Here is a 24,094-nt window from a genome sequence, read left to right on the forward strand (position 1 = left end):
TTCTTGGTTATTTTTGTTTCTTTCAGTTAAATCTCTTTAAAACTGCCAACAATTCATTGTTAAGATTATTGTACTGAATTAAATGATCCTGCTTATAAAGTCATGAATGAGAAAGGGTATATTGTGGGCTCTTTGTGGATGTTTGGTGGCCTGTTTCTAATGAAGTTATTAATAATTGTGAAATATTAGTAAAAGAGAATTTAGCAAATGATATTAGTTACACATTATATAAACATTATTAATATATATAATGCTTTCTAAAATACTAAGTAATATCAGTTCATGTTCAAATTGTTGTTTTTCAGGCAGGCCCAACCGACTAGCTTTCTTTAATTCAGGGGTAGGGGTGGAATTGGTGTGCCAATTACAATGTAACTCCAGATGTGTGCGCCCCCGTGTGCATCTGTGAGCTTGAGAGCTTGTGTCACTGGGCATCTATCTGCTTTATGTGGGACCTGGAGTTTTGAGCATGAATTCTTAGGCTTTGCAGGCAACCTGCTTAACTGCTAAGCCAACTCTCCATCCCTTAAATATTTTTATGTGTTAGAATTTCCTATTCTTTTGTGTTCATAGTTTGCAAACATTCATAGCAATCATTAAATTAGTGTCAACTATAGTCACTCTGGAACATCACTAATAGGCTATAACTTTTTCTGAAAAAGCCTAAGTAAACTCTCTGGCTCTACACTTATGATTTGTGGCATTCTCTGTGGTATTGCTATGAGAGGAATTCTTTACAGATGAAATCAGTAGGATATTTTAAAACTCATCTTTGGAAATAGATGTTTTATTTCCTAAAGTGTCCAGAATGCAAATAGGAAATCCTTGCCATTTGAAATTTAATGTTTCAGTATTAGTTGTGTGAAGACTGTTGAGATCTTGCTAAGATTAAGCTATAATGCCATCACAAATTCACTAGATACTACCATGTGAAGAGATCTGTGTAGATATTTAAGAAGTTAGCTTTTTTCACATAAACAAAGTAGACATAAATATTTCCCTTCCACATGGGGTACATTTTAATTTTCTTTTTATCTCACAGTATCTAAAGATTCCAAATCCTTAAAAGTGGATGAAGAAACAGAACACACAATGAGAGTTACCTGGAAACCAGCACCAGGGAAAGTCATCAACTACCGTGTTGTATATCGTCCCCAGGGGGGAGGGAGACAAATGGTTGCTAAAGTGCCCCCCACAGCCACTTCAACAGTTCTAAAGCGACTTCAGCCCCAGACCACATATGACATCACAGTTCTCCCAATGTATAAGACTGGAGAAGGAAAGCTGAGACAAGGATCAGGAACAACAGGTATGAAATAATATTTTTGGAGGGGAAATTATGTGATGTTTTAAAAGGAGACTTTAACACAGCAATTCAACTTGCAAATGTTTAAAGTTGAATTTGGGGCTGAGTGTGCAGTAAAGTTATAAAGCATTTGCCTAGTATGCACAAGGCCCTGGGATTTGATCTCCATTGCCACATACTCAAAAAAATTGAATCAGTAATAAATTATACTTATTGGATAGAATGTCTAAATAGTATGCTTATCATTATTATTATTAATTATTTTACTAATATGGTTCTTGGTAAAATGATAGTACCTAATAATGTATCAATGCTAGAGTAGCCTAAATTGTGAGAATTATTTACATTATTACATTCTTTTCTCAGGGCTTTTATAGCTCTGCATCTTGTGCTACTAGGCTTATTCATTCTTATAAGTAGGCATTTTTTGTAGGGCCTAATAGAAAACTCCAGAGCCTAGTCTTGATTAAAAACAAAATGTTTTTATTGTTACAGCTTCTCGATTTAAGTCACCCCGAAACCTGAAAACTTCTGACCCAACTATGTCAAGTTTCCGAGTAACATGGGAGCCTGCCCCTGGGGAAGTGAAAGGCTACAAGGTCACATTTCACCCTACTGCTGATGACAGAAGACTAGGGGAATTGGTTGTTGGACCATACGACAACACCGTTGTCTTGGAGGAACTTAGGTAGGCATCCATGGCATCTGTGCTAAATGACGGAATCAGTAGCCTGTACACTAATCACCACATATGTTTTCTAGTCAAAAATTCAGAGGCCAGCAATAGAATTTACCTTGAACAACTTGTAGTGTTTCAATAATTTTTTATTAAGTGAGCAGGGATGACTTTTAAGATATAGCACCCATATTACACAGTTTCACTCTAGTTGTAGCCATGTGGAAATGTGGGTCTCTGTACCTTCCCAATGGCCCAGGTGACTCACACTGAGATCTGGAGTGTGGAGTTAGCCCACACTGTGGCACACTGGAGCCAGAAGTTTGGATTCTGATGCTTCCATTTGGTAGAGCAGCTCTGGGCTGATTAAAAGTTTTGTTTTAAGCTGGAAAACAAGCAAGTTTGAGGCTGAATAGCACTCTACCTTCACCACAGTAAAATGAATGGACTACTGTGCATTGGAAAGTGTTTATTCTATACCAACAAAACCTGAATGAGTGTTTGTTACTCACTTTTTGCTAGAGTAGGCAGGATGAAATGTGTTGAAGTTGCTATTTGTCATTGCCTTGGCTTACCTTGCAACATGCAACCTTAAAATCATTTCTTTAATGCCCCCTGCTCAGAAAAACAGCAGCAAAGTCCCAGAGCTTCTCCAACATACTGAGGGGAATGGTGGAGAGAGACATTACCTGTGGTAGAAAGGCCAGCCAGAGATGGTGCGGTAAATCCCCAAAGCCCCTTAGAGTGTTTGTTGGCTAAGTTCCTTTGAAGCTTCACAGACAAGCATTAGTGTGACAGAAGCTATTTTTCTTTTTTTACAATACTGAGTATCATATACTTCTTGAGGTGACAGTAAGATATAAAGAGTGTCTGTAATAAAATGAAAACTCTCCCCATTGAGCCTGTGCTCCATGTAGACTGTACACTTCAACATTCCAGGGCAGGCACCACCTATAGAGTCAATGTTTTTGGAATGTTTGATGGAGGAGAAAGTTCACCACTTGTTGGACAAGAAATGACAACCCTTTCTGACACGACGGTGATGCCAGTTATATCCTCTGGTAAGAAATTGAGTTATATTCCCATAGGAAAATAGAATTGTGACATTATCTCAAAGTGAACTATAGGTTATTATAGAATTAGAAATAACTATGCATTTTTTTGCTAAAATTATTTAATAACATACACATACTTTTTAAGTCTAAAAAATGCTTCTTTATGACAGTGAGTTCAGTATACTTTTGACCGAATTTTTGGCTTTTTTTTTGTTCAGCATGACATTAAGTATAGGTAGTATATTATTTAAACATGAATATTAAGTAAAAGGCAAAAGATTTATGTAATCTGAAGAGAAACCAGAGTATTAAACATGAATATTAAGTATAGAATATTCACTATAGCTATACTTTCTGCCTTTTCATTTTAGTGTTACAATTTTCTTTTGGTAGAATAGTTATATTTATTTTTCTCCTATGGTTTATCTGGGCTGGGAAAGCAGAGTTTTGTTACATTAAAAAAGTGGGCAAACATGACTTGGAATCAAAATGATAACATAAGCCCTTTTATATTTTCTACCCTTGCTATGGTTTATAGTCTCAATATCGATAACATTGGTGAAAGTCATGGGAAGAATTTGTTTCTAAGCTTGCATAGTCATAGTACTAGGAATAGTATTTGGGAATCTTCAATCACAAGAACATAATATATGAATCACATTTTTATACTTGGTAGTATGATGTGCATTTATTTTCTTTCATTTTTAAAAGTAATATTAAGATCAGTTGCTAACACTGCAAAAAACTGGAAAATCTGTAGCTGGGGACTTGAGCCTCCGGGAAAGAGAACATATACATAACTGAATGTGGATAAAAGAAGGTGCCAAGTTTTGATATTGTACATTGCTTTCTTGTTTCTCTCATGATGATATTAACTGACTTGTATTTTGTTTTGTAGCTTGTCCACTCAGGATACTGGAATTCTCCCCTCTTTCCAAGCACCTTAGCTTTGTATTAATGTTTGTGCTTATGCGTGTCTCTGTGGCTCTAAGTCTATGTGTTTCTTTGCCTATTTTTCTAAATTCACTTCTTTCTGTCTTAATTTTTTTAATGTGCAAACTTTGCTACCTGAATTTAAATAATTTTTATCCATAGTACTTATAAAATAGATAATAATGAGATACTATAAGAGTGTGCCAGATTTTTAGAATATACTTTTACTTCATGAAGATCTAATTTTAAGAGTCATGTGTCAAATCCCTCATAACTTACGTAATAATTACCTGGAAGGTTGTTATACAAGGTATTTTTGGCTCACTAAGCATTTCCAGTTTACACATTTAACTGGTCCATAGTCTACTTGTTTGCTAATGATTTTTAAATTGCAAAAGAGTACCAGATTACATTAAATTTTGTTAAAATTATGAATATCTTATTGTTGGATAGCTATGCAGTCTTAGGTATTATCTTAGCTCTTGAGTGTGTGAGCCCTTTTAACTGGCCATAGTGAGGGATCTAGTTCAACTCTCCAGCTTCTGTGCTACAGTCACGAGATATAGTCAAAGATGAAGAAAGAATTTGCTTCTGACATAATCTTTACAATTTATTCTTGGGAATGTTATTTGAGATTAATAAATTAGAGTCACACTAAGCCTCATTAATCTGAGATGCAGTATTGAACTAGATAACACTGTCCCGTAAGTTGGGTGGCTGCTGGGTAGGGTGGAACCCTGGCAACAATTGGCTCCTCACTGTCTCATCTCCATGATTGCTGTGTCAGGGATGGAGTGTTTCACCCGAGCAGAAGCAGATATTGTGCTGCTGGTTGATGGATCTTGGAGCATAGGCCGAGCAAACTTCAGAACTGTGAGAACTTTTATTTCTCGTATTGTGGAAATTTTTGAGATTGGCCCCAAAAGAGTTCAAATTGGTAAGTTCAGACAATACTGAAGATATTTGATTTTTGTTATGATATTTTATGTACCCTAATGTCAACTGTGTTATTTTAGCCCTTGCTCAGTACAGTGGAGACCCCAGAACTGAGTGGCAGTTAAATGCTCACAGAGACAAGAAGAGCTTATTGCAGGCTGTTGCAAACCTACCATACAAAGGAGGAAATACCCTCACAGGTGAGGAAGAAAGCACTGGTGCTGTCTTGGCAGTTATTTTGGTCAAGCATGTGGCTGAGGAAGGAGTGATGTGACTGGTTGTCTTTTAACCATCCCACTAGGCATGGCTTTGAATTTTATTCGCCAACAGAGCTTTAAGACCCAAGCAGGCATGAGACCTCGTGCTCGTAAAATTGGTGTTCTCATTACTGATGGAAAATCGCAAGATGATGTGGAGGCCCCGTCTAAGAAGCTCAAGGATGAAGGCGTGGAGCTTTTTGCTATCGGTAAGCACTGGCGTTTAGAAGAAAGCAATTTAGAATACCTTTCAGATTACATTATCCATTGCTGCTTATATTGTACAACTATCTATAAGTAACCATTCTATTCTAGAGGAAAAATACATACATTCTATTAAGAAAGCCTTATGTCTGACTTGGTGGTACATGTCTGTAACCCAGGCTACTTTGGAGGCTGGGACAGGAGGCTCTCAAATTTAAGGCCAACCTGGGATACTGAGTGAATTCAAGGCTTAGTGAGACCCTGTTTCAAAAGTTAAAAGTTGGGCTGGAGAAATGGCTTAGTGTTAAAGTGCTTGCCTCTGAAGCCTAAGGACCCAGGTTCAATTCCCCAGTTCTCACATAAGGCAGATGAACAAGGTAACACATTCATCTGGAGTTTGCAATGGCTGGAGGCCCTGGTGAGCCCATTCTGTATCACCTGCCCTTTCTCTATCTCTCTCAAATAACTGAATTTAAAAAGTTAAAAGTGGTAAAACATTTGCAAAAACAACCAAACAAATAAGAGAACCCTGAAGTATTTGTTTTATTCTGTTAATATTTTTCTGAAATGTGCTTTAATTTGTACATTTCGTTATTCCAGGTATTAAGAATGCTGATGAAGTTGAGCTAAAGATGATTGCCACGGATCCAGATGACACCCATGCATACAATGTGGCAGATTTTGAGTCACTCTCCAAGATCGTGGATGACCTCACCATTAACTTGTGTAACAGTGTCAAGGGCCCAGGTAAGTTTAGCTCAGGATTTCTGATGGGTAGGAGTATTGATATATTTGCCCAGATAATTCTTTCTTTCTTTTTTTTTTGTGGGGAGGATATGCTGTTTTGTACACTGTAAGAAGTTTAGCAGCATCTTTGGCTTGTGCACATTGCATTCCAAAAGCATCCCTGAGTTGTGACAATGAAAATATTTTGGATCTTTATAATACTAGTTCTTCTATAGAGGATAAGCACCCATACTGAAGGCTATTGGAAAATTAGTGAGAAAATTATGGTCTTTATTATATGACAAAATTACTTTTAAGTATATATAAACTATGCTTCATTAATTTATTTTGGTTTTGTAACAATTGGAGTGAGTGTAGCAATTGCAAAGATATAGCAGACATGATTGAGCATTCATTTTCAAATTTCTTTCTTAAAACCTTGGAAGATTTTCTCTTTATTGTTGCCAAATATCCACAGGGGGGAAAAACCATTACCAGTTGAGAACTGCTGCATTAGATCTTTTATATTTCTGATTTTTTTTAAAAGACTTTTTAAAAAAAATTTATTTATTTGAGAGTGACAGACACAGAGAGAAAGACAGATAGAGGGAGAGAGAGAGAATGGGCGCGCCAGGGCTTCCAGCCTCTGCAGACGAACTCCAGATGCGTGCGCCCCCTTGTGCATCTGGCTAACATGGGACCTGGGGAACCGAGCCTCGAACCGGGGTCCTTAGGCTTCACAAGCAAGCGCTTAACTGCTAAGCCATCTCTCCAGCCCTATTTCTGATTTTTTTGATGACACCAAAAGAAAAAGGTTTTCTAGCTTATTTAAGGATATATTTAATTTATTTATCCTCACATGATGCATAAATGGTGGTGGAGAGCAAGAGAGACAGGGAGATGCCTCTTTTGTGCCACAAATCTGCCCAGTAGTCAGGCAGCTTCACTTTCATTACTACCATGCTAGCAGATGGCTATTCACAGGCCTGGTTCTAGAAAGTTTAATTGTTTTTGTCATTTTCTTGATATGAGTGTCTCATGTCTGATTTGCTTTATTTCAACTATAGACATATTGACAATTTTACATAGATAACCCCCAAATGTGAAGTGAAGTTAATGTTTAAGCTTTCACACGTTACATACTTTTTCTTTACCAGAAAAGAAATAGATTTAGAGAAATTGCTTAGGGCCGAATCACTAAAGATTCCATTTTGAGGCTTTAGAGAAGGTAACTATGGGTGTGAGATTAGCACTTAGAATTATAGAACTGGATTTCTAGTGAAAGAATTGTACAGAATGATTCATATCTGTATAAATGATAGGACAAAAACATGGCAAGTATAAAAAGCTAAGGACTTGGAAAAAAATCAACTGTAGATAAAATTATGATCTTTATTAGGTGAGAAAATTCCCCTTAAATACATATAGGTTGTGGTAGACTCTGTCCTTCATAAACTCATGGCTTTAAGTTGGATTGAAGTCGATCAGTAATGTGGTAAGATGCTTCACAAGGTTGGGTCCTGAGGTTATGTGTTTTTTGCATGTTCCTTCTTGAGTTCCTATCTTCAGACTTTTGCAGATTTTCCCCTTTGGATTTTGAACAACAGACTGACATTTTCCCTGGAGAAATAGACCAGCTGGGCAGCCAGAATTTGTAGTCTTCTGGCTCTGCATTAGCTGAAAGAATTGTAGTTTTATTCACTTGGAGAGAACTTGAAATGGGGATGAAAACATCTTTTATCTGTTTTCATTTATTTATTTTTATCAACTATGTAATAGTTTAATTCATTGAAGTTTCCCAGGCAGTAAAACTGCCTGATAATTTTGCAAGTTGACTTTGCCCCAAGTACAATAAAGGCTACGGTACTAAGAATGGAAATGCTCTTCCAGTTTTGGCTTACAAAGAAAGCCAAAGGAGCTTGCACGAAAATGATTAGCTATGATCTTGGAGTCATTGGGCAAACCCATTTTCCTTAAATTATTTAGAATATGTTGCCATTGGTCACATTAAGTTTACCATGCCCATTTTCATTGTTAGTTCTTCCAGATAGAATTATATGTTAGTCACTTCACCTGTGTCTACCCACAGAAAGTATAGTCATAGGCATAGGATATTCTCATATTTTGAAATACTTCTTGTTTTAACTCTTTCTTGAGTGAAAAGTGACTAAAATTTCTTATTATTGCACTCAAACTAAACATATAATAATCCAATTCTATATGGTAAATAAGTATGAATGAGAAACCAGTGTGACCCTCAGAGAACACAGCATATATACACATGATCATGGGTTTGGATGCAAGTGGTATCTTAATCTTTACAGAGACAATGGAGAAGCTGAATTATCACCATAAAATGCTCATGTGTGATTAGGCGTATGAATGTTGAGAGGACAGAAAGTGTCTAGAGATGATTCAGAGGTTTTGGGTGTTGTTGACTGACTATTGGCGTCATGAAGAAAAGGAGGATCAGGTCTGAGGAAGGATAGTGAGCTCCAATTTAGAATCCTCTAAGTCTAAACACCCTTTGACTGGTACTTCAGACAGATCATGTAGGCAACAGTCCTCTATCTTGGTTAATTATGTACTTAGTGTGTGAAAGTAAGGTTGTAAAAACTTTGTGTATGGATGTCAACTAAATACTATCTCAATCTAATGGCAAACGGCATCACCTTGCTACAATAATGAAAAGTGTATGCACTTTATCTTTGCATATAGGTGACTTGGAAGCGCCTTCTAACTTAGTGATTTCTGAGAGAACTCATCGTTCTTTTAGAGTGAGCTGGACACCTCCTTCTGACAGTGTGGACAGATACAAGGTGGAATACTACCCTGTTTCTGGAGGGAAACGTCAAGAAGTGAGTAGACAACACCTTATCCACTCCTTTCTTAGGCTGAGATTAAGTGCTCCTCACTAGGCTGTGGGTGGGAGACCAACCTAGAGGAAGCATGGTACTTCTGTTCCTTGCCAGACAGACACTTCCATCTGGACTGCACTAAAGGGAAATGGCCTTGCTTAAGTTCTTATGGTCTCAATCATTTCAGAATGTCAGCATCACTTGTAAAATTAGTTAATTTTAGGATGTTGATTTGTCCATAAATTTGTACTATATTCATAGCATTGGCAAGGGAAATTAAAGATGAGCTAGTTTTAGTTACTCATTTCCATAAACATAGGGTGAAGTTATTTTGATTATCTGAGATCTCACTGTAACCTGGTAGTTTTCCAAAACAAGACAGAGGCCTAGTAAACCCTCTAAGCAGGAACTGTTTTGTAGGTTATGGTGGGAATAAAGGAATTGAATATAGCATACATTGTTACTATTTATTTTATCCATTCCCCCCAGTTTTATGTGAGTCGACTGGAAACCAGCACAGTGCTGAAAGACCTCAAGCCTGAGACGGAGTATGTTGTGAATGTGTATTCTGTGGTAGAAGATGAATATAGTGAACCTCTGAAGGGCACAGAGAAAACCTGTAAGTCAGATTCACAGTGGCAGCATTTTCACATTGTTTTTTTTTTTCCAAGATAAAGAGGTGATGGCACCTGTGAGAATTTTGCCAGCCTTATTCCTTTCCACACTATCCCTTCAACAAACATTTATTAGGTGTGCCTTTATGCAGATGCTTAGTTGATTCTTAATGACCTTCCATCCTGGCTGGCTGCTGCCATCACCAGGGAAGGAGTAGGTGGTTATGGCCACTATTAATTCATAGGGAAAAGACTTGTAATGTGGTTCTTTACTTTGCAGGGTCTGGGGACTTTCTGTTTTTAAGATATTCTCTTTATATGCAACTATGCCTTTCAGGGGCAATATGTAAACCTTATTGCAGTTGTTACATAGTAGAAAGCTCTTTGGGGGTAAGATATGAGGAAAGGCATCATGGGGGAGTGGGACTTAAGGGTTTTCAGGGCAGAGATGACCTATTTCACCTCTGCTGATGGCCAGACCTCCCTGCTGTCCAGAAGGACATCCTAGCCTCTGGCCTTGTTAGTGAAGCTTCAGTGATGTTGACTTTGAGTGGTACTTTCAGCTGTTCCTTGCCCTTATTCTTGGTAAAGTTTCAAAACTACGCTGCCTAGACATGTTATTCTTTCTGCAGCTTGGTTTGACTTCAGAGAAAATAAGGGAAGCTACTTACAAGATGAAGAAGGGAGCACCATTCTTTGTGGAGCAAGAACTGACTTTTGCTTGCTCCTCAGTTCCTTAAGTCCTTATCCCTTGTGTCCCCTTAGAGTTGGCAACAGGCAGTGGAGAAAATGTAGTTTTTACTTGGATGGATTAATGTGATAAAGTTATGATCAACCTTTGAGCAAAAAATAAACAAAAACTATATGGGTGTTTCATGAAGAAGGGATTGTAAAATTTTTATTTTGTTTCATGAGTTTTTCAAAAAGGCTTATAAATCCCCTCTGTTCCAGTTATTGATGCATGAAACTTCCTTTTCAGTGTATTTATTTTAAGAAAGGTGAATGAATGCTGTGTTGGTTAGTTCTTTCTGAAGTTCTATGTCTGAAGAATAGAAAGACAAAATAATGAAGATCCAGAAAGACATTACTGTTTTAGGAAGATAGTACCTATTTTGTCTTTCATAAATTCTGTGGAATGCTACTTGCAATGTGAACTATGAAATGGTTTCTCTGTTTAATAGTTGGAACATGCAGCTCTGAGTATTATTAACAATGGGTAATGATATTGGGTCTTGTTGAAGGTTATATTAACTCATTAATTCCTCAAGCAGCACGGGTGGGAAACACTGTTTTAAAGGAATTTGACTGATTTCTTGTTTTATGCTTTCATAGTGCCAGTCCCTGTAGTTAGCCTGAATATTTATGATGTTGGTCCAACCACCATGCATGTGCAGTGGCAGCCTGTGGGAGGAGCTACTGGTTACACTGTGTCACACCAACCTGTGAGGGCTACTGAAGCAATGAAACCCAAAGAGGTAATAGGTGCTTTTCCATCAGTGGCCTTTTCTGAGATTCCAGCTTTACAAGACCCTACTATACTTAACTACTTATGAACTAATTTATAAAGCTATACAAAAACCCAGAAAAATAGAACATAAGGTTTGTGACCTTCATCACATTTTTGAACACATTGGCATGAAAGAAAGAAGTGCAGTTAATGTATATAAAAATAAAACCATGTCATAATCTAGGGGTGACAAACTTGGTCCAGCTGTATATCCCAGTAAGTGTAAACATTGATCTGAATGTCTTATTTCTGCTTGGCATTTCCATATGCAGATGCGTGTAGGGCCAACAATAAATGATGCGCAGCTGACTGACCTCCTTCCCAACACTGAGTATGAGGTCACTGTCCAAGCCGTCCTGCACGACCTCACGAGTGAACCCACCAGTGCTCGTGAAGTCACATGTAAGATCTCATTTTTTTTCTCTTTTTGTGACTGTAAATCTAACATTTTAAAAATATTTAATTCACATAATGTGAACACATAATTTGATAATGCATGTATAACTTACAGTTATATGTTTTAAATTACATTTTAGTGTACCAAATAATGGGTTTTATTATACATTCCATATGTACATGTATATACACCATTGTGCTTTGCTCATATTTGACACCCTTCCCACTGGTTTCCCCTATTCATTTTCTACCTCTTCTGCTGGAACACCTCCTCCCTGCAAATGGTCATTCTACTTTCATGTCATTCATATAAATATATATATACATACATACATACACACACACACACACACACACACACACATATATGTATATACATAAAACCAAATAAACCTAGCATTACTACTGTCATTCAAATTTGATTATAGCTACCTTAATTCTGTGGAAGCATCTTAAGCTGATTTTAGCATATAGTTTTTTTCAACATTTAATGTATGCGATGCATGGATATATCTTAAAATCAATTACTCTTGGGCTGGAGAGATTGCTTAATGGTTATGGCACTTGCCTGCAAAGCCTAAAGACCCAAGTTTGAATCCCCAGTACCCACATAGGCCAGATGCAACAGGTAGTGTATGCGTATGGAGTTTGTTTGTAGTGGCTGGAGGCCCTAGTGCACTCATTCTCTCTCTCTCTGCTTGCAATAAATAAATAAAAATACTTAAAAAATCAATTACTCCTGGCAATGTGCCAGTCAAGGAATAGACATGAAATAATGGTGCACACTACAAGGTGTTGCTTCAAACTCATGCAATCAGTGTGAGGACTGATGTTGGAAGGAGCTTGGGGGGTGGGATATATGAGGATATATAGTATGCCAGAGAAAATAAAGAGTTCAGGAGTATAAGTGTATTGATAATAAATAAATATCTACTTATTATTTCTTTCTGTTTGTTAGATCCTGAGCACAGCTGGTGGTTTTGTGGAAATGTGTAGTGGTAGTTGAAAGAGTAGGGGTTCAAGTACAGATTGGAAACTGTAACTCTGTGGGTCCTGAGAGAAAAGGCCCGAGATGAATCCCTAGTGGGATGTAAGACAAACATGACCAGCAACTTGAGGATGTTTCTTGACTGCTACCATATATGAAAGGAGGGGAAAGAAAGATATAGGACAAAAGCACTGATAAGACAGGGGATGCAGAATCGTGGAAGTGGAATAGTCATGCAAGAGGAGAAATGTGCAGAGTTGATGTGGGAGTGATCCAGTGGACAGTGAAAATAAGGCTATCTTATTCAAGAAGAGAAAATTCCCTTGTTTCCTCCTCCCTTTTTATTTTAGTTTTTTTTCTATATTTTATTTATTTATTTGAGAGAGAAAAAGAGGGAGGGGGAGACAGAGAGAAAGAGAGAGAGAGAGAGAGAGAGAGAGAGAGAGAGAGAGAGAGGGAGAGAGAGATTGGTCACACTAGGCCCTCCCGCCACTGCAAAGGAACACCACATGCATGTGTCCCCTTGTGCATCTGGCTTATGTGGGCTCTGGAGAATCAAATCACGATCCTTTAGCTTTGCAGGCAAATGCCTTAACCACTAATCCATCTCTCCAGCCCTCCTCCTTTTTGTTGGTTTTTCAAGGTAGGGTCTCTGTCTAGCCCAGGCTGACCTGGCATTCACTATGTAGTCTCAGGGTGGCATCCAACTCATAGTAATCCTCCTACCTCTGCCTCCCAAGTGCTGGGATTAAAGGTGTGTGCCACCATGCTGGCTCCTTCTCCCTTTTTCCAGGTAAATTTTGTTTGACTCAGTAAAATTTTACCATTGAGATTTTCTTCCAACTGTGTAGCCATCTATGTCTGTTCATATATGATCTCATTGGGTACTTAACATTCATTGGCCCATCTTTATTTTTTATTCACATTTTTTCACACTCACGTTCTTAAGGGCATACACCCTTGATTTGAGTGGCACATTTTTGGTGAGCTATGATTTATTATGGCTGAGCAGCAACTTATCTACCTGTAGTAGAAGAAGATAACATGAAGAAAGTAGCATGAAGTGAGCAGAGCAGTGGAAACACGCATTCCGTTGTGTAGCCCTTGTAGGAAGAATTCAGATCTGTCTGGTAGAATTACAGTACTTTTCATCACCATATTAAAAAGTCATTTTGATACTTAGTAGCAGAGGCCAGTAAGTTAAAAAGGAGATATAAAGGGAAGAGAAAGGAAGGGAGGAGGGTACTTAATAGGTTGGTATAGTATATATATAACTACAATGATTGAGATGGGGAGGTAATATGATGGAGAATGGAATTTCAAAGGGGAAAGGGTGGGGAGGAGGGAGGGTAATATCATGGGATATTTTTTATAATCATGGAAAATGTTAATAAAAATTGTGAAAGAAAGTCATTTTGATGTATACTTTCAAGATTTCTGCAAACAACTTCTTGAACACTGATAGCTTTGTGGGTGAGAACCATATGTGGATCTAATCTCTCCTGCTTCTCCAGTGCCTTTACCCAGACCTCAGAATGTGAAACTCAGAGATGTGACTCACAGCACCATGAGTGTCATTTGGGAACCTGTGCTGGGAAAAGTGCGCAAATATGTTGTTCAATACAGAACTCCGGAAGAGGATTTCAAAGAGGTAGAGTGAGATTAGAAGTGAGATGACAATTTATTTGTTTTTCTAGAAGGCTTAACAAAGAAATCTTATCACATATAGATGATAGCATGTTTTGATTGCTTGTTACTTTATTAATAAAAGGCAAAATGTTAATAAAACATCCCAACATATTTTTGTAAGTTAGTCATATATTGGACTGTGCCAGAAATGCTTTGCTGTGTGACATCAATCTCAAAATCATCATCTCTCATGACCCCACAGTCATTACTGATAACCCCACTGAGGTGGGTGCTCTTTGGAATGGGGGGGACAGGAGAAAGGGAACATAAGAATATAATCTGATGGGAATATGACCAATTTACAATTTGTTCATATAATAAATCATTCATAAAAAACAAAAAAAAAAAACCCCTATCATCCCTTAAGTAGATAAAGGGTTATAGAATCTACCAGGCATTTCCTTCTCATCCAGATGCCTTATATGGTGCTGTGCATTCTGTGAATGACTAAGACTCTTATAATACTTCTAAAGATAAAAGATAGTGAGAAGACACAGAAAAGAGAAGAGGAAGTTTGCCAGATGATAAGAAGCCAGGGCTGCTGAGCAGGATGAAGAGAAGGGGGAAATGTGTTGTCAGAAGAGTATGTTTTCCAGGGTGAAGTTTTTGAGATAATCTTGAGGTGTCTTATAAGACAACCTGATGCAAAATACGAGCACATTGAGATGCTTCACCACAAAATAAGTTTAAGTTTTTTGTGTTCTTGAGGGAAACATTAATGCCAAAATCTCAGAGGAAGTTTTGAAATATAGAAATGGTGTGAGCTTATGGTCATTTGTACATGTGGAAGCTTATTTTTACATGGGCACACAGTAACTTCACCCTGGGCTTCCATTTCAAAAGTGGCTTAATGGTCAGCAGGCCTCACTGAGCTCTTATCCACAACAAATGAGATAATGCATGAAAACATTTCTGGAAGAAATAAAATAGAGATATAAAGAGAAGCAGGTGAAAGTGACTCAGATGTTTGAATCCAAAGGTAGCCATCATTTGCCAGGTGATCAGGCCAGATGTGGCTCCAATACATGATTTTTTCTACATTGGAAACATTTAAGCCATGTTCAGTTTATGGATTCTTATGTAAATTGAAAGACACTGTCTATTTTATATTCAAAATTTGTACATTCTAGTCTGAGAGGTAAGTAAACAATGGAGAGCAAATCAAGTCCTTTGTGCAGCAGCTCACTGCTTTGCTTCTGTCCTCTAACAGGTGGAGGTGGACCGATCCAGGGCCAGCACTTCTCTCAAAGACCTCTCCTCTCAAACTCTGTACACAGTCAGTGTTTCTGCAGTATATGATGAGGGCCAGTCTTCCCCAGTGACTGCACAAGAAACAACCCGTGAGTTGTGCCTCTGCTTTATCAACACTTGAGGAAACATGTTAAGAACTTTTTAGTTGACAGCTTTTAATACATGTACATAATGCATTTGGATCATAATGTCTCCATTACTTTGTTTTGTTCTCTTTCTCTCATCCCATTTCCAACATGTCTCTTCTTTCTAGCTAGTCTTTTACTTCATTGTCTTTTTCCCTTTTGTCCTCCTTCATCATTCATGATGAAATATTGATAGGCCCAATATTACACAGGTCTTGTGCAGGTAATGGTAGTGTCTATGAAACTAAATAAATGTAATTGCTGCTTCATGTTCAGAAGAGAGAATTCCATAGCACTCCTTCTGGTCCTCTGGCTCTTTCTTTCCACTCCCTTGAGTCTTGCAGGACATGAGAGTGATGTTTTATTCAGTGCTAAGCACTCAACCAGTGGAGATACATTAAACATACATGTGTGTATCTACTTACTGGGTTATTCCATTTTCTAGTTCCCTTTTTTTTAAAATTTTTATTTATTTATTTTATTTGAGAGTGACAGACACAGAGAGAAAGACAGATAGAGGGAGAGAGAGAGAATGGGCGCGCCAGGGCTTCCAGCCTCTGCAAACGAACTCCAGACGCATGCGCCCCCTTGTGCATCTGGCTAACGTGGGACCTGGGGAACCGAGCCTCGAACCAGGGTCCTTAGGCTTCACAGGCAAGCGCTTAACCACTAAGCCATCTCTCCAGCCCTTCTAGTTCCCCTTTGGCCAGTATTTATTAATATTTAGATTGCTTTTACTAATTTTCTTCTAATGGAAAATACTATCTGGGAAAAAGTAAATGCAAGAATATTTTCCTTCAGCACTTTACAATTTAGTTGTGGAGATGGAAAGTAATTCAAAATGCTCATGGTCAGGAAAGGAAACCCAGGTGAGTAGGACTCAGGTTGCACCATCAGATCCCAAAGGAGGGGAAGTTGCCATAGCGACATGGTGGCACAGAGACATAGGACAGCCTTCCAGGAGTACCCTTTCCCTGCTGTGCTCTGCTCCAACTTTAATGGCTGTCCCTTTCTCTCCCTCTTCTGGTATTTCTAAGGATTTAACCTAGTTATTACCTGATTTAGCCTTTTAATGGCTTAGTACTTTACCTGTTACTGTCCTTCCTACAGAAGGTAGAGAACTTGACTTGTATCTCTAGTACCTGAAGTATAATCACTCAATGCAATGCTAAGCATATAATGATCTAACCATGTTCAACCTATAATAACTTGATTTGAGATAGCAGTGTTCCAAACAAACATAATGGAGCCACATATAAAAGTTTCTAGTACTTACAATAATATAAAAAGTGACACATAAAATTAATAATATATTTCATTCAACTCAGTATATAAAAATGTTACTGTTTAGTCATATCTCAGTATAATTAATGAGCTTTCTATAATTGTTCTTTCAGTTCCAGATTGCATTTGTATTTCCATCACACCTTGATTCAGACTAGCTACATATACCCAGTACTGCACAGCAAAGTTCTAGAGAAACTAGATGGTCCTATCTATAATCTATTGGTGGGATCAACATTAGGTTTGGAACTTTCCAGAAGTGAAAGTCTGGAACTTTTGCTTCCTGTCCAATAGAAAGGGTATCTATACACCTCACTGAAGTCTCTATGGTGCCAAACTCTATATTTGATAAGAGCATTTTTTCACATATTCCAACCTACTCCTTATTGCAGGAATATGCATTTCTCTTTTTTGTCACTGCTATTTTGTTAGGGTGTGAGATGTCTTAGCAATTTCATTTGTCTTCTTGGCATCAGCTCTTACTTGGTAAAGTTCATGGCTAGAGATGAGGATTGATGCATGTGAATCGACTGACAGCTTCATGAATACAACAGGTAAATAGAGAGGGAAGTCTAGAAAAAGATTAGTGAAAAAGTAATTTAGTATGCTAGATTAAAACTTTCAAGCATAGGTAGCTATTGACTAATCATTTTGCCAAGTATGAAGTCTTAGTGGTCTTTAAAGCAAGGCAGACATTTCATTTTCAAATTTCACTGACATGTGTTTTCAAAAATAGAATGAAATTATTTCCTTTGGGGCAATTAGAACAAGTTCTGAGTAACACATCGGCACCAGTTTCCTTAGCATCAATATTGAAGGTAATATTAGCTCATGACATTCTTGCTCTATATTTATTTATTTCATTGTACATGGTACTAGCTCATTAGGACATTTTCATGCACCTATATGATGTGTTTTGCACACATCCCCTGTACCTCTGCCCCTTGCCATTACTATCCCTTTTTTTCCCCCCTCAAGTCAGTTTGGCTTCTAATTTTGTGTCATATGTGCGTGTATAACTTATTTATCGATGTAAGACCCAGGACCCACGAATGAGAGGAAACATGATGTTTGTTGTTCTGTGACGGACTTAATTTGCTTAATATCATTATTCCCAGTTGCATCCATTTTCCTTCAAGTGAAATAATTTCCTTTTTTTGATAGGTAAAAAAATACACATGCCATATTTTCTTCATCCATTCCTCTGTTTTTAGACACCAAAGCTGATTCCATAACTTAGCTGTTATCACTAGTGCTGCAGTAAGTGCTGATATGCAGGTATCTCTGTTCCCTTGCAGTACTTTGGGTAAATATCCAGAAGAGGTGTATGGGTCATGCAACAGTTCCTCTATCTTAGTTCCTGAGGAAACTGTACCCTGATTTCTATAATGGGTAGACTGGTTACATATTTTTGTCCATCTTCTTGTCAGCATTTGTTTCTTATTGACTGCCATTCTGACTGGGATGACAAGAATCTCAGTGTAGTTTTCATGTGAATTTCTCTGATGGCTAATGAGCTTTAACATTGTTTCATATGTTTATTGGCCATTTGCGCTTCATCTTTTTTAATATTTATTTTTATTAGATATGGAGATACTTAATATGTAAACAACACATGCTGATACCACCCTTTCCCTCCTCCCTGCCCCTTTTCCAAAGAGGCCCTCCTCATTGGGCATGCAGGTCAACCCCATGGGGATTGTGGATCATGTATTGTGGGGGCAGCAGTCCGTCATGGGGGAGAGGCAATGTTTCTGTGCATAATGTCCCCACTTGTGGCTCTAACAATCTTTCTGCCCCCTCTTTCACAAAATTCCCTTAGCCATGCTGGGAGCATTTTAAGTCTCCTTCAGTGATGGGCACTTAGGAACCTCTGGATCTCTGGTTTGGTAGGTATTGAGTGTCCTTAGTGTCTATCTCCTTCACCCTTGTGCTGATAGCAGATTCACTGAGAAAGCAGCACTTTTGCTTATTTTCCCAGTTCCTGTGTGGTTTCTGCTGAGGCCAGGCTGAAGTGTGATGGGTCCTTTATCTCCTCAGGGCCCACTCTCATTCCATGCTGCCATGCCTGCCACACACCCTCCACTGCAGGGAGCCTGGACCCTGTGCTTCATCTTTTTGATAACTGTCTGTTCACTTAATTAGCTCATTTATTGATTATGTTGTTTGATTTTTTTGTTACTTAATTGTTTGAGTTCTGTGTATTTTAGATTTTTCCCATTCTGTGGTATTTCTCTTCACTTAATAATTGTTATTTGCTATATAGAAGGTTTTCAGTTTCATAAAATCTTACTTGGCAATTGTTCACATTATTTCCTGAGCAACTGGAGTTTAGAAAGTCCTTGCTGGTGTCTGTATCTTGTAGTAATTCCCCTATCTTTTCATTTATCAGTTTTAGAGTTTTAGCTTGTATATCAAGGTCTTTGATTCATTTTTGTAAAAGGTGAGAAACAGATGTAGTTTCATTCTTCCATGTATACATGTACAGCTTTTCTTGCAATATTTTTTAAAAGGTTATCATTTCTCCAATGCATGTCAACATTTTTTTAAAAATTTATTTGAGAGTGACAGACACAGAGAGAAAGACAGATAGAGGGAGAGAGAGAGAATGGGCGTGCCAGGGCTTCCAGCCTCTGCAAATGAACTCCAGACGCGTGCGCCCCCTTGTGCATCTGGCTAACGTGGGACCTGGGGAACCGAGCCTCGAACCGGGGTCCTTAGGCTTCACAGGCAAGCGCTTAACCGCTAAGCCATCTCTCCAGCCCCATTTTTTTTTTTTTTGTCAAAAATCAGGTGGCTGTACCTATGCAGATTGATCTGCATGTCTTTTTTTGTGCCAGAACCATGTTGTTGTTCTTACTATGGCCCTGGGATATAACTTTAGATCAGATGTGATTTCTCTAATATTGTTCTTTTTGCTCAGACTGTTTTGTGCTTCTATGTACATTTCCAGACAGACTTTTTTTTCTACTTCTGTAGAGAGTGGCATTGGTATTTTGATAGGGATTTCAGTAAATCTGTAGTTTGCTTTTGGAAGTACATCCATTTTCATGATATCATTTCCTCCTTTATGTTAGCATGGGAAGTCTTTCCATATTCTTGTGTATTCTTCCTTAATGTTTTTCTTCAGTGTTTTAAAGTTACCATTGTAGAAAATTTTCACTTCTTTGGTTAGGTTTATTCAACTTTTTTTTTAGAGACCATTGTGAATGAACTTGTTTCCCTATTTCTTTTTCAATATGTTTGTTATGTATGCATAGAAAAGCTACTGATATTTATATGTTAATTTTGTATCCTGTCAGTTTGCTGAAAATGTTTAGTAGTGCTTGGAATTTTCTGGTGGTGTCTTTAGTTCTTATGTATAAGAATCATGTATTTACAAGTAAGAATGATTTGACTTCTTTCTTTCCTGTTTGTATCCCTTTTATTTCCTTCTTGTCTTATTGCTCTGGCTAAGACTCCAAGGAGTATGTTGAATAGGAGTGGAGAGAGTGGACATCCTTGTCTTGTTCCTGATCTTAGTGGGAATATTTTGAGGTTTTTCCATTTAGCATGCTGTTGGCTAGTGGTTTGTTATAGGTAAGTTATCATATTGAGAGATATTCTTCTATTCCTAGTTTCTTCATGGATTTTATCATGAAAAGATGTTGGAATTTGTCAAAAGCCTCTTCTACATCTATTGAGACAATCATGTGATTTATTTCCTTGAAACCATTTATATACTATGTTACATTTATTGATGTGTATATTGAATCATCTTTGTATCTCTGGAATGAGGTCAACTTGATCATTTTGATGTGTTTCTGAATTCTGTATGCAGTTTTCATATTCAATTTTTTTTGTATATTGCAGGAGATTTGCCTGTAATTTTTCCATACCTACTAAAATAAAACAAAGCAGTTTTATTATACCAAATTAATTTGTAATTAAAATTAAAAACTTAGTCTTGCCTTTTTTTAAAATAATAGGACCTGTTCCAGCTCCTACAAACCTGCAGCTGACTGAAGTAACACCAGAGAGCTTCCGAGGGATCTGGGATCATGGAGCTTCCGATGTGTCACTCTACAGAATAACCTGGGCACCAGTGGGAAGCCCAGATAAGATGGAGGTAATGGTAACTCTTTCTCTCTTCCTTTCAACTCCATATTTCCTTTCTTATGTCTTCCTCCCTCTCCACTTAGTTAATGGGAAGCAGGGTGAAATAAGTACCACTTCTGTTACCTGATTTGCTCATAGTATTTTTTTTTTTTTTTTCGAGGTAGGGTCTCACTCTGGCTCAGGCTGACCTGTAATTCACTATGTAGTCTCAGGGTGGCCTCGAACTCTCGGCGATCCTCCTACCTCTGCCTCCCGAGTGCTGGGATTAAAGGCGTGCGCCACCACGCCCGGCTTGCTCATAGTATTTTTGTATATGGGTTTGATCAGAACAAAGGGACATCCACCTAAAGATATCCACAAAATGTCACTGAGTGTGCATGACATTTTGTATGCCTGTGTTTCTCCCTTCTTTCCAAGACCATCTTAAATGGAGATGAAAATACCTTGGTGTTTGAAAACCTGAACCCCAACACTGTCTATGAAGTTTCCATTACTGCCATCTACCCTGATGAGTCTGAGAGTGATGACCTGACTGGCCGTGAGCGTACATGTAGGTGTTCAGCTTTCAAATAGAAACTGACTTCAAGATAGATTTAAAGCACAGAATGACAACTACACTAGTAATGTTTCTACAAATTCTGTTTTCTTTTAGTGCGCTTGATACCCTTAACAACACAAGGTAAGAAATAATTTACTGAATTCTTGGAGTGAATGAATGATAAATTAATGATAAATACTGTAAAGTGCATTGTGAACAGGGCCTTCTGGTTTTAAACTGCAAAGTGTTTCCATGAGCCTCATTTTAGTGGGATTTTCTTGAACAACTTGGTTTTTCTGTTACTTACCAAGGAGTCTATGAGCTTTCATCATAGAGCAGTCACCTGGGTGAATTATGGAGCAAAAATGTATATTCTTATACTTCTGGAAAATGGAAGCCAGACATGATGGTGCAGGCCTGAGAACTTACTTACACAGTGAGGCTGAGGCAGGAGAATAATGACTTCAAGGCCATTCTGGTCAACTTAGCAAGACCCTGTATCAAAATTAAAAAAAAAAAAAAAAGAGTGTGAAGGGGTGGGGATATAGCTCAGCAGTAGAGCATTCCCCTACTTGCACAAGAGCTTAGAATTTCAATCAGTAGTGTAAGCAAAACAGTTTCAGGGAATAGGAAGTTCAAGATCCAGATCAGATGCCTGCTGACTGTTTGTTCCTCATGAGGGCCTTCATCTGTCCTCTCACTGTGGTTACATGGCAGAGAAAGATTAAAACTGCTCTCTCATGCCTGTCACATGAAGACTGTGAGAGCTGCACTCTGAGCACCTCATCTGTATTCAAAACCCCACTTACAAATACCATCATATTGAGTGTAAGGGCTTCACCTTATGGGAGGATAAGTTTGGGGGAATGAAGACATCTGGACCACACCAAGAAGTCATTTAAGATTCAGTGATTATTTTTATTATGTGCTTAATTTTAATTCCAAAGTGTCATGATTTCCTAGGGAATTATACTTTTTTGAGGCTTTATTTTCTATGTTTAATTTGGTCTCAATAATCCCTTTTAGCTCCAAAAAGTGGTCCACGGAACCTTCAGGTGTACAACGCAACATCTAACAGCTTGACTGTCAAGTGGGACCCTGCCAGCGGTCGTGTGCAGAAGTATAGAGTCACTTACCAGCCTTCCACTGGGGAAGGCAATGAACAGACGGTAATTTGTTCTATAAAAATTGCAACTTGAATAAATTCTGCCTGTTTCTTTTTAAACTCTGTTTATTCTTAGTGTTTAATTAGCAATATTTACTTGGTAGAGGGATGCAAGATTTTCTCTATTGAATTTGGCCATTTGACCTTAGCTGATCCTTTCCCTGGAGTGCATCATGGACACACAGTGTATATTCTGTGGGACAAGATAGTTGCTTTTCATAAAACTTCCAGCTTTAGTCATGTACCTTGATATTTCCAATTATCATGAAGATAACTAGTTTTAAAATCTATATAGAACATTAGCTCATCCCCTAACTTAATAAAATGCTAAAAGTTTGCTAAATTTGTTTATAAAATTTTATTCCAAACTTCTGATTTTTGCATTCCATTGGATCTGGTGTTTCAGTATCTGTAAGTTCATCTACCTAATTTAAAATTTTACTAAATGACCCCAATAAACATAAGACTATAATAAAGATTACAGGACCATAGAGAAGATGACAGGACTATAAGGAAGATGTCAGGACTGTAAGGAAGATGACAGATCTATAAGGAAGATGACAGGACTGTAAAGAAGATGACAGGAATATAAGGAAGGTGACAGATCTCTAAGGAAGATGACAGGAGTATAAGGAAGGTGACAGATCTCTAAGGAAGATGACAGGAGTATAAGGAAGGTGACAGGACTGTAAGGAAGATGACAGGACTGTAAGGAAGGTGACAGGACTGTAAGGAAGATGACAGGACTGTAAGGAAGATGACAGGACTGTAAGGAAGGTGACAGGACTGTAAGGAAAGTGACAGGACTGTAAGGAAGATGACAGGACTGTAAGGAAGGTGACAGGACTGTAAGGAAGGTGACAGGACTGTAAGGAAGGTGACAGGACTGTAAGGAAGACGACAGGACTGTAAGGAAGGTGACAGGACTGTAAGGAAGGTGACAGGACTGTAAGGAAGATGACAGGACTGTAAGGAAGGTGACAGGACTGTAAGGAAGGTGACAGGACTGTAAGGAAGACGACAGGACTGTAAGGAAGATGACAGGACTGTAAGGAAGGTGACAGGACTGTAAGGAAGGTGACAGGACTGTAAGGAAGATGACAGGACTGTAAGGAAGGTGACAGGACTGTAAGGAAGATGACAGGACTGTAAGGAAGATGACAGGACTGTAAGGAAGGTGACAGGACTGTAAGGAAGATGACAGACTATGTGAAAGACAGTGGATCTATCGGAAGACATCAGGAGTATAAGGAAGGTGACAGGACTACAGGCTCAGCTGTTCTCTTCTTTACCTTTCTTCCCAGGCTCCCTTTATATAATAGAGCTGTTGGCTGTTTTCTGTGTTTAATGTAGCTGTTGGCCTCTGAGCTTTCATCATCTTTGCCCTTTGTGAGGTACCTGACTACATTATCCTAGGTTAGGAACAAGTTTTTATATAGATAGGCTTGAACTTGATGGTTTATTTAAAATTCCTTTTTGTATGAGGTC

At 38.2% G+C, this 24,094-nt stretch overlaps 1 protein-coding gene across 4 annotated transcripts in view; it reads left to right on the forward strand.

Annotated features, from left to right (window-relative positions):
- Nucleotides 1-24,094, forward strand: part of Col12a1 (collagen type XII alpha 1 chain) — a 124,160-nt gene that overhangs the window by 41,563 nt on the left and 58,503 nt on the right. For 3 of the 4 annotated variants that reach the window (XM_004660403.2, XM_045161056.1, XM_045161055.1), the window contains exons 15-31: nt 1,043-1,309; nt 1,802-1,994; nt 2,922-3,043; nt 4,758-4,907; nt 4,987-5,106; nt 5,208-5,372; nt 5,968-6,114; nt 8,812-8,951; nt 9,441-9,570; nt 10,898-11,040; nt 11,345-11,474; nt 13,971-14,107; nt 15,356-15,485; nt 20,774-20,913; nt 21,321-21,453; nt 21,556-21,582; nt 22,468-22,610. In XM_004660403.2, the coding sequence (XP_004660460.1) occupies nt 1,043-1,309; nt 1,802-1,994; nt 2,922-3,043; nt 4,758-4,907; nt 4,987-5,106; nt 5,208-5,372; nt 5,968-6,114; nt 8,812-8,951; nt 9,441-9,570; nt 10,898-11,040; nt 11,345-11,474; nt 13,971-14,107; nt 15,356-15,485; nt 20,774-20,913; nt 21,321-21,453; nt 21,556-21,582; nt 22,468-22,610 (2,417 nt within the window). The remainder of the gene's footprint in view (nt 1-1,042; nt 1,310-1,801; nt 1,995-2,921; nt 3,044-4,757; nt 4,908-4,986; nt 5,107-5,207; nt 5,373-5,967; nt 6,115-8,811; nt 8,952-9,440; nt 9,571-10,897; nt 11,041-11,344; nt 11,475-13,970; nt 14,108-15,355; nt 15,486-20,773; nt 20,914-21,320; nt 21,454-21,555; nt 21,583-22,467; nt 22,611-24,094) is intronic. The other variant, XM_045161057.1, reaches the window with a different exon arrangement.

This window comes from Jaculus jaculus, chromosome 10 (assembly GCF_020740685.1).
Source record: "Jaculus jaculus isolate mJacJac1 chromosome 10, mJacJac1.mat.Y.cur, whole genome shotgun sequence".
Classification (NCBI taxonomy): Eukaryota; Metazoa; Chordata; class Mammalia; order Rodentia; family Dipodidae; genus Jaculus; species Jaculus jaculus.